Source organism: Protopterus annectens, chromosome 6.part0, assembly GCF_019279795.1.
Source record: "Protopterus annectens isolate FY-2018-M chromosome 6.part0, PAN1.0, whole genome shotgun sequence".
Taxonomy (NCBI): domain Eukaryota; kingdom Metazoa; phylum Chordata; order Ceratodontiformes; family Protopteridae; genus Protopterus; species Protopterus annectens.
The window spans coordinates 1,149,886,634-1,149,900,139 of NC_056737.1; the positions used below are offsets into that span (position 1 = coordinate 1,149,886,634).

The 13,506-nt window shown below is 38.1% G+C and overlaps 1 protein-coding gene across 2 annotated transcripts in view; it reads left to right on the forward strand.

The window, feature by feature from the left end:
* KCNH7 (potassium voltage-gated channel subfamily H member 7) overlaps nt 1-13,506 on the forward strand; it is a 2,626,261-nt gene that overhangs the window by 151,297 nt on the left and 2,461,458 nt on the right. For both annotated transcript variants that reach the window (XM_044074771.1, XM_044074772.1), the window contains exon 2: nt 12,684-12,914. In XM_044074771.1, the coding sequence (XP_043930706.1) occupies nt 12,684-12,914 (231 nt within the window). The remainder of the gene's footprint in view (nt 1-12,683; nt 12,915-13,506) is intronic.

Genomic DNA, 13,506 nt, shown 5'->3' on the forward strand with positions numbered 1-13,506 from the left:
GTTTTTAATGTTATAAACGTGTTCATAAATCCTTTCCTTTATTTTTGTCTCAGTTTTCCCTCCATAGAATCCTGAACATTGTTAGCAAATCGCTGCATACACACTCCCCTCGTATCACAGTTATATTTTCCTTGGACCCTTATATTAATGTTGTTAATTATAAACGTTTCACCACACATAATGTACTTACAATAGTGGCAGCTGCATACACACTCCCCTCATATCACAGTTATATTTTCCCTGGACCCTTATATTAATGTTGTTAATTATAAACGTTTCACCACACATAATGTACTTACAATAGTGGCAGTGCCCACACCTTCTCATACCACGTTTTTTATTATTGATATCATTGCTAAATCTTGTAGTAGACTCAAAATAGTTTTTTTAAAGCATCTCCTCTTCTTTTCTACAATCACTAGCGTGTCACCCACATTTTTGTATTAATTCCCTATGTTCCAATTTTTAATTAATATTAAGGCTGTCCAACTAAAAGGTATTCACAAATAGAATCCTAGCATTGAAATTACTAACATTTGCCATACCACCATTCACAAGTTGATTGTTCTCACCTATTTTTTTTTAATGGGGCTAAAATATCACCTCTCCTTGCCTGTGACATAAACAGAACATGCTGGTGAGACAGTTATATTGCCCAGCAATTCCTGTTTCTCTGGAATAGGCTCCCACTGCATGTGAAGCAGAGCTCCTCAATGACCCCATTCAAGCATAATATTGGCAATCAGATGGGTGCTGTAAATTCACCCCAAGGGTGGCACCTATGTCCCACATGAACAGAGCAGTTGTTGCTGATCACAAAATTGCTCTGCTAACATCAGCCATCTAATAGGGATACTTGTAAAGCATTTTTCCAATGTCCAGTGCTGATGTCATCCACTATAAGTTGTCCAGCAGCCTTGTAAAAGTCAGACTTGTGCCATGGAGCATGCATTAAAGTACTGAGCTCTGTAGTCTGTAAAAGTAGATAGGTAGGGGATTTTGTTCTGACCACTGGCAAGTGTGTGTGTGTGTGTGTGTGTGTGTGTGTGTGTGTGTGTGTGTGTGTGTGTGTGTGTGTATCTCAGCCTTGCCTATGACATAAACAGAACATGCTGGAGAGACAGATATATCTTCCAACAATTGCTGATCCTCTTGAATAGGCTCCCAATGCACATGAAGCAGAGCTCTTCAATGACCCCATTCAAGCACATCCTTGACAATCAGATGGGTGCTGTAAATTCATCCCAGGGGTGGCAGCTATGTCACTCATGGACAGAAACAGTTGGTGCTGATCACAAAATTGCTCTGCTAACAACAACCATCTAATAAGGATTCTTGGGATTAACATGGCTAGGATTTTAAAGGGTCTATTGTCATTAGCCTAGTAACCTCCTATGAACCTAAATATGGTCAATAAGGGTACTCAGATTTTTACATATTTAGACTAGTAAAGACCCTAGGGCCATTAGCCTAGTAACCTCCTTTGAACCTAAGAACCTATGCAGGCCTCCCAACATCTTCTCTCATACATCCAATGCTGATGTCATCCACTATAGGTTGTCCTGCAGCCTTTTAAAAGTCATACATGTGCCATGGTGCTTGTGTAAAGTACTGATCTCTGTCATCTACATATTTAGATATGTAGGGGGTTATGTTATTACTGCAGTCAACAGTAGGTGTGTATATGTACATGTGTTTATCTAGGCAGAAAAGCATAATTGGGTATCCTACAGTTACCACTCCAGACCAATGGATTGACAGTATTTTGACACTTGCGCATGCCTACTTATCCATTTCATGCAGGCCTTCCAGCATCTTATTTCTAATATAAAGTGTCCACATGCAGGTAGAGACAACAGCCTGAAATATCCACAGTCTCTGTCACTTCAATTACGAATTCCAATTCCAGTAGAGTATAAAAAGTTATTTATTCAGCTAGCAAAAGTTAGCGCTTTCACCAAAAAGGCTTTCTCAAACTACAAAGCTGCCATTGAAACACATCATTTAAATATATAAAAGACAAAGCTGATAGGTTCAAAGTTAATTAATTAAACATGCTAAATACTGCATCATTGATTCATTTAAAATGATATACATTCATTTATACATGCATAGAATCACAATTCACATTAAAACATTTAAAAACATACAGTACCCTAAATATATAAAGAATATATAAAAAACATATAAAGAATATATAAAAAACATGTGATAAATAAAACTAATGCCTAAAAAGTCTTCTCTTTTTTAGAAGTGGTTTCACTTGTGTTTTATCATTTAGTCCAGGCTTCTTATCTGCTCTCAGCCTGACTATCCATCTGAGCTCAGCCTCTTGTAAATGAGCATCTACATCCCCACCTCTAATATCTGATAGGACATGTTGCATGACATTAAAAACAAAATAATGTTCAGCACCCATACTTTTAACATGTTTCGCAAGTGTGTTATGTTCGGACCCAATCCTAATACTATAAACATGTTCCCTGATGCGCTCCCTAAGCTGTCTGCACGTCTTACCTACATAGAAAGACGTGCATGAGACGCACCGGGCTAAGTACACCACATTTGTAGTTGTACAAAATGTGTTGGTCCTAAATTCATAGACTATCCCAGTAATGGGGTGTGTGAAGGTCAAACCTAAATCCACATACTTGCATTGATTGCATTTACCACAGGGCTGAGTGTTAAAACTACCATTCCTTATATTCAACGTCCTACGAACCGATCTATCACAGAGTTTATTCTTAATATTCTGTTTGTTCTTATATGTAAAACTGGGATCCTGTCCCACTACACCGGATAACTCTTCATCCAACTTCAAGACGTCCCAGTGTTTCCTCACTACCCCTCTAATGATACTAACATCCCTGGTGAAATACATAGGGATCCTAAGAGGTTCTATTTTACCAATAGAACTAACAGGGTTAACACCCTTCCAATCAGAAAAATAAGGTTTAGCCAAACCTTCTCTTAGAGAGTTAACTAACTCTATATTCCTCTCCACATCCCTGGTGGTGTACTGTCTTTCCAAAAGCCTATTCTTAAGGGCAGACATCTCCAAAGAATAATCTGTTGTACTAGAGTTTAAACGTGAAGCCCTCATAGACTGCCCTTTCATTATGTTTTCAAAAACATACCTTGGATGCATGCTCCGCCGATGTAATAGAGTGTTCCTAAAACATGGCTTTCTATGTATGGAAGTATTCAATAGGCCATTAGCAAGTCTATTAATACTAACATCTAAAAATGAAATACTTGACTTGGAATAATTCACTGTAAACTTAAGAAAATCTGTAAGACCATTAAGCTCTTCCACAAACTGGATCAGGGATGCCTCACTACCTTTCCAAATTAGGAAGAGGTCATCTACAAATCTTCTATCATAGCCTACATTCTCATTAAAACCAGCCATGAGAAACAGTGATTCCACTTCCCAGTCAGCCATAACCAAATTGGCGTAGCTATTGGCACAAGATGTGCCCATAGCTACGCCATCCTTTTGTACAAAGATTTTGTCGTCGAAGACAAAAACATTATTTTCCAAGACTATCTCCATGAACAAGGCAATAATGTCTATTAATTCTTCATCAAAGTCAGAATTCCTCTTTATATAGCGTTGTAACCTCAGTGCACCTTCAGTATTGGGAATGACTCTAAATAAACTTGCCACATCTAGTGTTACAAGTATGTAAAATTCCTGGTCATCCAAAGTAGCCATATATTCATATAGGTCAACTAAAAATTGTTTGCTATCCCTTAATGTATACATATTGGAATCAACCAAAGGTCTAAGGTAAAATTCCAATAAGATGGAAAAGGGTTCAGTCAGCCATCCCTGTCCTGCGACAATAGGTCGCAATGGTGGATCAATCAAGGACTTATGAACCTTAGGCAGTCCTTTTATTTCTGGTAGGCATGGATTACTAACTTTTAAATACCTTAACAATGTATCTGGTAAAAGCTGATTCTGGTGCAAATCCTCAAGTGTATCAGAAACTTGGAAAACTTTAATTCCTACTTCATTGAGACTAATAATATTATAAAATTCAGTGTTACTAAGCATTAGATTCATACTACATACATACTTGTCCGTATCCATAACCACTATCGGTCCCCCCTTATCTGCTGGTCTGATAACTATTGACTCCTCATTTCTAAGATCATTCAATGCCTTCCTTTGTAAGTACGATAAGTTATACTTCTTAGACCTAGATCCATACTTCTTCTTCTCACTGTAATAGTTATATAAGTCATCTTCGACCAATTTAGAAAAAGTATCCAGCAGGGGGTGCAGCACAGGCATGTATAAACTATTAGGGCGAAACTTCCCTAAATCATCACTAACTGCTATTCCATCATAAGCTCCAAAGTCCAATTTCAACTGTGCTTTCCTAGCAAACATCTTGATGTCCAATATAGAATCTGTGACATCACTGTCACAGGTAGGTATGTAACTCAGGCTTTTATTCAGTACGTCTTCTTCATATGTACTCAACAATCTATCAGACAAATTAACTACTAACGATCCCCTACTTTTTCCCACATCTTCTTCAAGGTTGGCCCCGTATGCTCCCCTCCCGACCCTTTGCGTTTGTTCCTCCCTCTGCTCTGTGACCTCCGTCTCCCAAAAAAAGGTATTGTCGGCTATGGGGAAAGGGGTGGGAAAGGGCATCTCAGCCTGTGTAGCAGGGGTAGTAGTTCTAATTATTGGGGTTTTCTTCCTTACCACATGTTCAACTTGTACTTTATTAGGATCTAAAATATCACTTTGTACTTTAGTATTAATAGTAGTAGCAAGCAAATCATTAGTAGCGTTCACATTTCCATGTCTATTAGCAGCATTACTAACATCTATATTAGCATTTGAGTTGTTAGTATCATTTCCCAAAGACATGTGAGGATTATTAACATCCATTGCATCATTTACATTTACAGGCACATCAGTGGTTAATGCAGACTCAGCGACATGTACATCACCAGTATTCACAACAGAGCTAACATTTACACGCCTGTTAAGGGCACTCCTATTATACTGTCCATTATTAAGTCCTTCATTCGTACGTGGCCAAGTAAAGACATGGCCTAAACGAAAATCCTGTAGGTCTCTCATCAACTTATTCTTCTTCTGTTCGAGAAGTCGCTTCTCGAACAGTTGTACATTATCCAACAAACGTTCTATACCAGATTGCGCTTTGGAACAGTTATACTTTTCAAAAAACTTGTTGTACTGTTCATTAACACTACTACGCAGTGCCGCTTCCTCTGCAGCATGAAACTCATTTAAAAGTTTCATATAATCAAAACTTAGAGTCAAATTTAACTGCTGCCACTTATGTAATAAAACAGTAAAGGCATTACCTGACGTTACGTTAACGTTTAAATGATGTGTTTCAATGGCAGCTTTGTAGTTTGAGAAAGCCTTTTTGGTGAAAGCACTAACTTTTGCTAGCTGAATAAATAACTTTTTATACCCTACTGGAATTGGAATTTGTAATTGAAGTGACAGAGACTGTGGATATTTCAGGCTGTTGTCTCTACCTGCATGTGGACACTTTATATTTTATCAGTATTTTTATACTTGGATGCAGGAGAGTTAATCCCTTTATTGGTTTGCTGTGCTTTGATTTGTTATACTTTATTTCATTACCAACTGAGGGAGATGGCCATAACAGAGACTGCTGTAAATGTGGAATTACCTTACAGGCTTGAAGAAGCTGAACCGATGACCCGGAAGTCCATCCGCTTTAATGACTGCTTGGTAGCAACCGAGAATTTACTGCTGAGTTATGTACCGGATTTAGGAACTGTCGATGCCGATGTGGTAGCTGAACTAGGGACAGACCTGAACAGGTTGGAGCTAGACTTTATAAAACTTAAGAAATTGCAGCTACAAAGCCAACATTTTGAAGCCTGTATAGCGAAACGCGTTGTGCCACGAGGCTTGCGCGTTTTAAAAATGCCAACGTCAGGTAATGCCTTTCCTGTTTTATTACGTAAGTGGCAGCAGTTAAATTTGACTCTAAGTTTTGATTATATGAAACTCTTAAATGAGTTTCATGCTGCAGAGGAAGCGGCACTGCGTAGTAGTGTTAATGAACAGTACAACAAGTTTTTTGAAAAATATAACTGTTCCAAAGCGCAATCTGGTATAGAACGTTTGTTGGATAATGTACAACTGTTCGAGAAGCTTCTCGAACAGAAGAAGAATAAGTTGATGAGAGACCTACAGGATTTTTGTTTAGGCCATGTCTTTACTTGGCCACGTACGAATGAAGGACTTAATAATGGACAGTATAATAGGAGTGCCCTTAACAGGCGTGTAAATGTTAGCTCTGTTGTGAATACTGGTGATGTACATGTCGCTGAGTCTGCATTAACCACTGATGTGCCTGTAAATGTAAATGATGCAATGGATGTTAATAATCCTCACATGTCTTTGGGAAATGATACTAACAACTCAAATGCTAATATAGATATTAGTAATGCTGCTAATAGACATGGAAATGTGAATGCTACTAATGATTTGTTTGCTACTACTATTAATACTGAAGTACAAAGTGATATTTTAGATCCTAATAAAGTACAAGTTGAACCTGTGGTAAGGAAGAAGAAGCCAATAATTATAACCTACTACCCCTGCTACACAGGCTGGAATGCTCTTTCCCACCCCTTTCCCCATAGCCGACAATACCTTTTTTGGGAGACGGAGGTCACAGAGCAGAGGGAGGAACAAACGCAAAGGGTCGGGAGGGGAGCATACGGGGCCAACCTTGAAGAAGATGTGGGAAAAAGTAGGGGATCGTTAGTAGTTAATTTGTCTGATAGATTGTTGAGTACATATGAAGAAGAAGTACTGAATAAAAGCCTGAGTTACATACATACCTGTGACAGTGATGTCACAGATTCTATATTGGATATCAAGATGTTTGTTAGGAAAGCACAGTTGAAATTGGACTTTGGAGCTTAAGATGGAATAGCAGTTAGTGATGATTTAGGGAAGTTTCGCCCTAATAGTTTATACATGCCTGTGCTGCACCCCCTGCTGGTTACTTTTTCTAAATTGGTCGAAGATGACTTATATAAGTATTACAGTGAGAAGAAGAAGTATGGATCTAGGTCCAAGAAGTATAACTTATCGTACTTACAAAGGAAGGCATTGAATGATCTTAGGAATGAGGAGTCAATAGTTATCAGACCAGCAGATAAGGGGGGACCGATAGTGGTTATGGATACGGACAAGTATGTATGTAGTATGAATCTAATGCTTAGTAACACTGAATTTTGTAATATTATTAGTCTCAATGAAGTAGGAATTAAAGTTTTCCAAGTTTCTGATACACTTGAGGATTTGCACCAGAATCAGCTTTTACCAGATACATTGTTAAGGTATTTAAAAGTTAGTAATCCACGCCTACCAGAAATAAAAGGACTGCCTAAGGTTCATAAGTCCTTGATTGATCCACCATTGCGACCTATTGTCGCAGGACAGGGATGGCTGACTGAACCCTTTTCCATCTTATTGGAATTTTACCTTAGACCTTTGGTTGATTCCAATATGTATACATTAAGGGATAGCAAACAATTTTTAGTTGACCTATATGAATATATGGCTACTTTGGATGACCAGGAATTTTACATACTTGTAACACTAGATGTGGCAAGTTTATTTAGAGTCATTCCCAATACTGAAGGTGTACTGAGGTTACAACACTATATAATGAGGAATTCTGACTTTGATGAAGACTTCATAGACATTATTGCCTTGTTCATGGAGATAGTCTTGGAAAATAATGTTTTTGTCTTCGACGACAAAATCTTTGTACAAAAGGATGGCGTAGCTATGGGCACATCTTGTGCCAATAGCTACGCCAATTTGGTTATGGCTGACTGGGAAGTGGAATCACTGTTTCTCACTGTTTCTCATGGCTGGTTTTAGTGAGAATGTAGGCTATTATAGAAGATTTGTAGATGACCTCTTCCTAATTTGGAAAGGTAGTGAGGCATCCCTGATCCAGTTTGTGGAAGAGCTTAATGGTCTTACAGATTTTCTTAAGTTTACAGTGAATTATTCCAAGTCAAGTATTTCATTTTTAGATGTTAGTATTAATAGACTTGCTAATGGCCTATTGAATACTTCCATACATAGAAAGCCATGTTTTAGGAACACTCTGTTACATCGGCGGAGTATGCATCCAAGGTATGTTTTTGAAAACATAATGAAAGGGCAGTCCATGAGGGCTTCACGTTTAAACCCTAGTACAACGGATTATTCTCTGGAGATGTCTGCCCTTAAAAATAGGCTTTTGGAAAGACAGTACGCCACCAGGGATGTGGAGAGGAATATTGAGTTAGTTAACTCTCTAAGAGAAGGTTTGGCTAAACCTTATTTTTCTGATTGAAGGGTGTTAACCCTGTCAGTTCTATTGGTAAAATAGAACCTCTTAGGATCCCTATGTATTTCACCAGGGATGTTAGTATCATTAGAGGGGTAGTGAGGAAACACTGGGACGTTTTGAAGTTGGATGAAGAGTTATCCGGTGTAGTGGGACAGGATCCCAGTTATACATATAAGAACAAACAGAATATTAAGAATAAACTCTGTGATAGATCGGTTCGCAGGATGTTGAATATAAGGAATGGTAGTTTTAACACTCAGCCATGTGGTAAATGCAATCAATGCAAGTATGTGGATTTAGGTTTGACCTTTACACACCCCATTACTGGGATAGTCTATGAATTTAGGACCAACACATTTTGTACAACTACAAATGTGGTGTATTTAGCCCGGTGCGTCTCATGCACGTCTTTCTATGTAGGTAAGACGTGCAGACAGCTTAGGGAGCGCATCAGGGAACATGTTTATAGTATTAGGATTGGGTCCAAACATAACGCACTTGCGAAACATGTTAAAAGTATGGGTGCTGAACATTATTTTGTTTTTATGTCATGCAACATGTCCTATCAGATATTAGAGGTGGGGATGTAGATGCTCATTTACAAGAGGCTGAGCTTAGATGGATAGTCAGGCTGAGAGCAGATAAGAAGCCTGGACTAAATGATAAAACACAAGTGAAACCACTTCTAAAAAGAGAAGACTTTTAGGCATTAGTTTTATTTATCACATGTTTTTATATATTCTTTATATGTTTTTTACATATATTTTTATATATCTAGGGTACTGTATGTTTCAAATGTTTTAGTGTGGATTGTGACTCTATGCATCTATAAGTTATAATGAATGTATATCATATTAAATGAATCAATGATGCAGTATTTAGCATGTTTAATTAATTAACTTCGAACCTATCAGCTTTGTTTTCTATATATTTAAATGATGTTTTTCAATGGCAGCTTTGTAGTTTGAGAAAGCCTCTTTGGTGAAAGCGCTAACTTTTGCTAGCTGAATAAATAACTTTTATACCCTACTGGAATTGCAGAGGCCGAGGAGAAAAAGCTCCAACAAACTACAAAGAACGATACAAAAAAAAAATTACTTATGTTTAGAAAAGCAAAATGAAAAAAAGTCATAATAACACAGAGTTAAAAGATAATAACACAGAGAAAAGGATTCGTAATTGAAGTGACAGAGACTGTGGATATTTCAGGCTGTTGTCTCTACCTGCATGTGGACACTTTATATTTTATCAGTATTTTTATACTTGGATGCAGGAGAGTTAATCCCTTTATTGGTTTGCTGTGCTTTGATTTGTTATATCTTATTTCTAATATCCACTGCTGATGTCATCCACTATAAGTTGTCCTGCAGCCTTGTAAAAGTCATAGTTATGTCATGGTGCTTGCATAAAGTACTGAGCCCTGTAGTCTGTATACTTAGGTAGGTGGTTCTGTTCTCATTACTGTCAAGTGTGTGTGTGTGTGTGTGTGTGTGTGTGTGTGTGTGTGTGTGTGTGTGTGTGTGTGTGTGTGTGTGTGTGTGTGTGTGTGTGTGTGTGTGTGTGTGTGTGTGTGTGTGTGTTTCTGCACTTGCTTGACATTACAGGGAGCCTTTTACACCAGCATGTGAGACACTATTACCATATTGTCCTCACCAGGCACTGCTGCTGTCATCAGCTGTAAAGTGCTGTCAGAGACACCAACTCAGACTTGAGCAGTGGCACTTGCCTTAAATACAGAGTTCTGTAGTTCTGCAGTATGTGTAATTAGATAGGGTTCTTTTCTCACTGCATTTGATTGGTGTGTGTCTGTGTGTGTGTGTGCATGTGCGTATGCATGTGTGAGTGTGTGTGTGTGTGTGTGTGTGTGTGTGTGTGTGTGTGTGTGTGTGTGTGTGTGTGTGTGTGCACTTGCTTGACATTACAGAGAGGATCTCAGCCTTGCCTGTGACATAAACAGAACATGTTTGACAGACAGCAATTGTTGCTCTTCTGGAATAGGCTTCCACTGCACTTCAAGCAGAGCTCCTCAATGATCACATTCAAGCTCAACCTTGACAATTGGATGGGTGCCATAAATTCATCCCAAGGGTGACACCTATGTCCCTCATGAACAGGGGCAGTTGGTGCAGATCACAAAATTGCTCTGCTAACAACAACCATCTTATAAGGATACTTGGGATTAACATGGCTTGTAAAATCTCTAGAGCCGCTAGCCTAGTAACCTCCTATGAACTTGTTAACCTAGCTGTGGTCGATAAGGGTACTCAGGTTTTAAATGGCTAGGCTTGTAAAAAACCTAGGGCCATTAGCCTAGTAACCTCCTTTGAACCTATGAACCTATGCAGGCCTCCCAACATCTTCTGTCATACAACCACTGCTGATGTCACCCACTATAAGTTGCCCTGCAGCCTTTTAAAGTCAGACCTGTGCTGTGGCACTTATGTAAAGTATTGTGTTCTGTAGTTTGTGTACTTAGATAGGTAGGGGTTCTGTTCTCACTGCAGTCAACCAGGGTGTGTGTGTGTGTGTGTGTGTGTGTGTGTGTGTGTGTGTGTGTGTGTGTGTGTGTGTGCATGTGTGTGCGTGTGCGTGTGCGTGTGTGTGTGTGTGTGTGTGTGTGTGTGTGTGTGTGTGTGTGTGTGTGTGTGTGTGTGTTTGTGCACTTGCTTAACATTATAGACAGCCTTTTATACCAGCATGTGGGACACTGTTATTACCATATTCTCCTCACAGACACTGCTGATGTCATAATCTATATCTCATCTATGGATGGGCACTATTCCCACTAGGGCAATGTCAGAGACTAAGTCACCTCATTCTATGCAATATGAATTACAGTGACATGGCTTTCAGTATATCCACATATATTATGGCATGCTTTGTAGGCCCTGTGTTTTCTTGGTGAGAAACCCTTGTGGTCTCTACAGCTGCTGCATGTTTATGGTGAGGTACATGTAAAAGAGAGCATTATACTTTATTAGTGTTCTTATGAGGTTCTAGTACAGTGCTGTAATATAATCCTCAGATCTGAATATGATGGGGTGACTTATGATGTGCACAACATAGGCTTTCAATGCCACTGTGGACACTTTGTGGTTAAAGTTCAGATTGCTTTCTTTGTCTGTTCTCATGTCTTGCATCACTGGTTTTCTACATAGCGGGCCTGTTGTGAATGCTATAATTAGCACAGATTTCCACTTTGCCGAAGGACAAAATAAAGAGACATTTTTGCATTTATTTGTATATCATGGGGCTTTGTCACCAATAATTTGTCTATGTTAGCCCCTCCTGTACTATGTTACCATTACTGCTGGACTTGATGATTGCACCCAATATGCAAGAATCAGCAAATGCAGAAAGACAAAGGCCATATACTTTCATTCTTGTCAAATAAAATGCATCTTAAATAAACTGATTATATAACAGTCGAACGTATCATGCAATATCATTTCAAGGGTTACTCTATTTTAATTATCCTTTCTGATTTTTAGTGTTATATCAGCGATTTTGATTTAGCTATATCGGTTGTATAAATGTATTTAGGTAATTATTTCAATGCACTACTACATCATGAAATATAATTATTGGATTTAGATAAGTCAGTTCTGCACATAACTGATTGGATCATAAACTGCTTAGTAAATCACACACAGAGAATTACTATGCTGAGAAAGTTATCGACGACAGGGAAATTACTTCAGGTATTATGCATTGTTGGTCTCAGTTTTGTTTAGTCTATTTTTTCCACATTTCCTAGTTTAAGAAGCACATGGCTTGCTAAACATACATGATGGAAAATGTTTAATGGTGTTACCTCAAATGTTAACATAAACAAGCTTAATAAGCAACTTAAAAATTGGGGAATGGTTTAAGAGGATAGTTGTACAGTTTAGTGTATCAAAATGTAAATGCAAGATTTTAGGCACAAGAATAATAGGTCACAGCTAACATTAATTTGAGTAATTCAGTGAAAAATAAACAACCTAGACATAAACTAAATATTTTTTCCATTTAGTTGCTGTGAGACACTGCTTATCAGACTGTCTCTGAAAGAAATGTTAAAGTTGTGTGACTGACATGTCTTTGTGAATGTAATACAGTATTACACTGCTGAAAAACAAAGCAACAGTTATTTCATTAACTTGCACATAGTCATAATGTTTTCTTTTAGTGTGTGTGTGTGTTTTCCGATCTACTATCACTGCTTCCATGACTAAACATTATGCTATTGTAGTAGTCTATGTCATTTTGATGGGCTCACTTTCTTTTTTTTGTTTTTTTCCACAGATAAAAAGTTTATAATTGCAAATGCCAGGGTACAGAATTGTGCAATAATCTACTGTAATGATGGATTCTGTGAAATGACTGGATTCTCTAGGCCAGATGTAATGCAGAAGCCATGTACCTGTGATTTCCTGCATGGTCCAGAGACTAAAAGACATGCTGTGGCCCAGATTGCACAGGCCTTACTTGGATCTGAAGAAAGGAAGATAGAGGTTACATACTATCACAAAGACGGTAAACTATTTAATACTCAGAATACTTTCTTAGTAATGATTTTACATACTGCTGGTTATGTTTGCAGTCTTCATTATCTAATGTGAACGAAGGCAAGAAATACAGAAAATAGACTGGATCCGCTGGTTCATTTGATTGACTGCATTTGGTCACATCTGTTGTCCTGTTGCATTATAGTGCTACCTGTAATATTCATAGAATCATGAAGTAATAACCGTGAAGTGCTTTTAGTGACCACTACGCTCTTCATCTGTTGTCTAAAACGAGACTATGTAGCTTGGCTATCTATGACATTTACTTTATCCGTTAGATATAAGTCTGCTGGCACAATGGATATTTCAGATTGCTGTGTGTTAGTCAGTAATGGCTGCAGATTGTAATTAATGAAAAATTGATAATAACTTCTAGGACTTATGGTATAGTAAGTAATCAGAAATACTGTCAGTGGTAATGCATGAATAGAAGTAGTTCACATTGATTGAAACTATAGGAGAGATGTTATAAGGTGAGAAAAAAGTATCAGTTTAATGAAATCAGGGGAGCAGAACGTAAATGGGTCAGAGACAACAATGTGAATCATACTATTACCTGT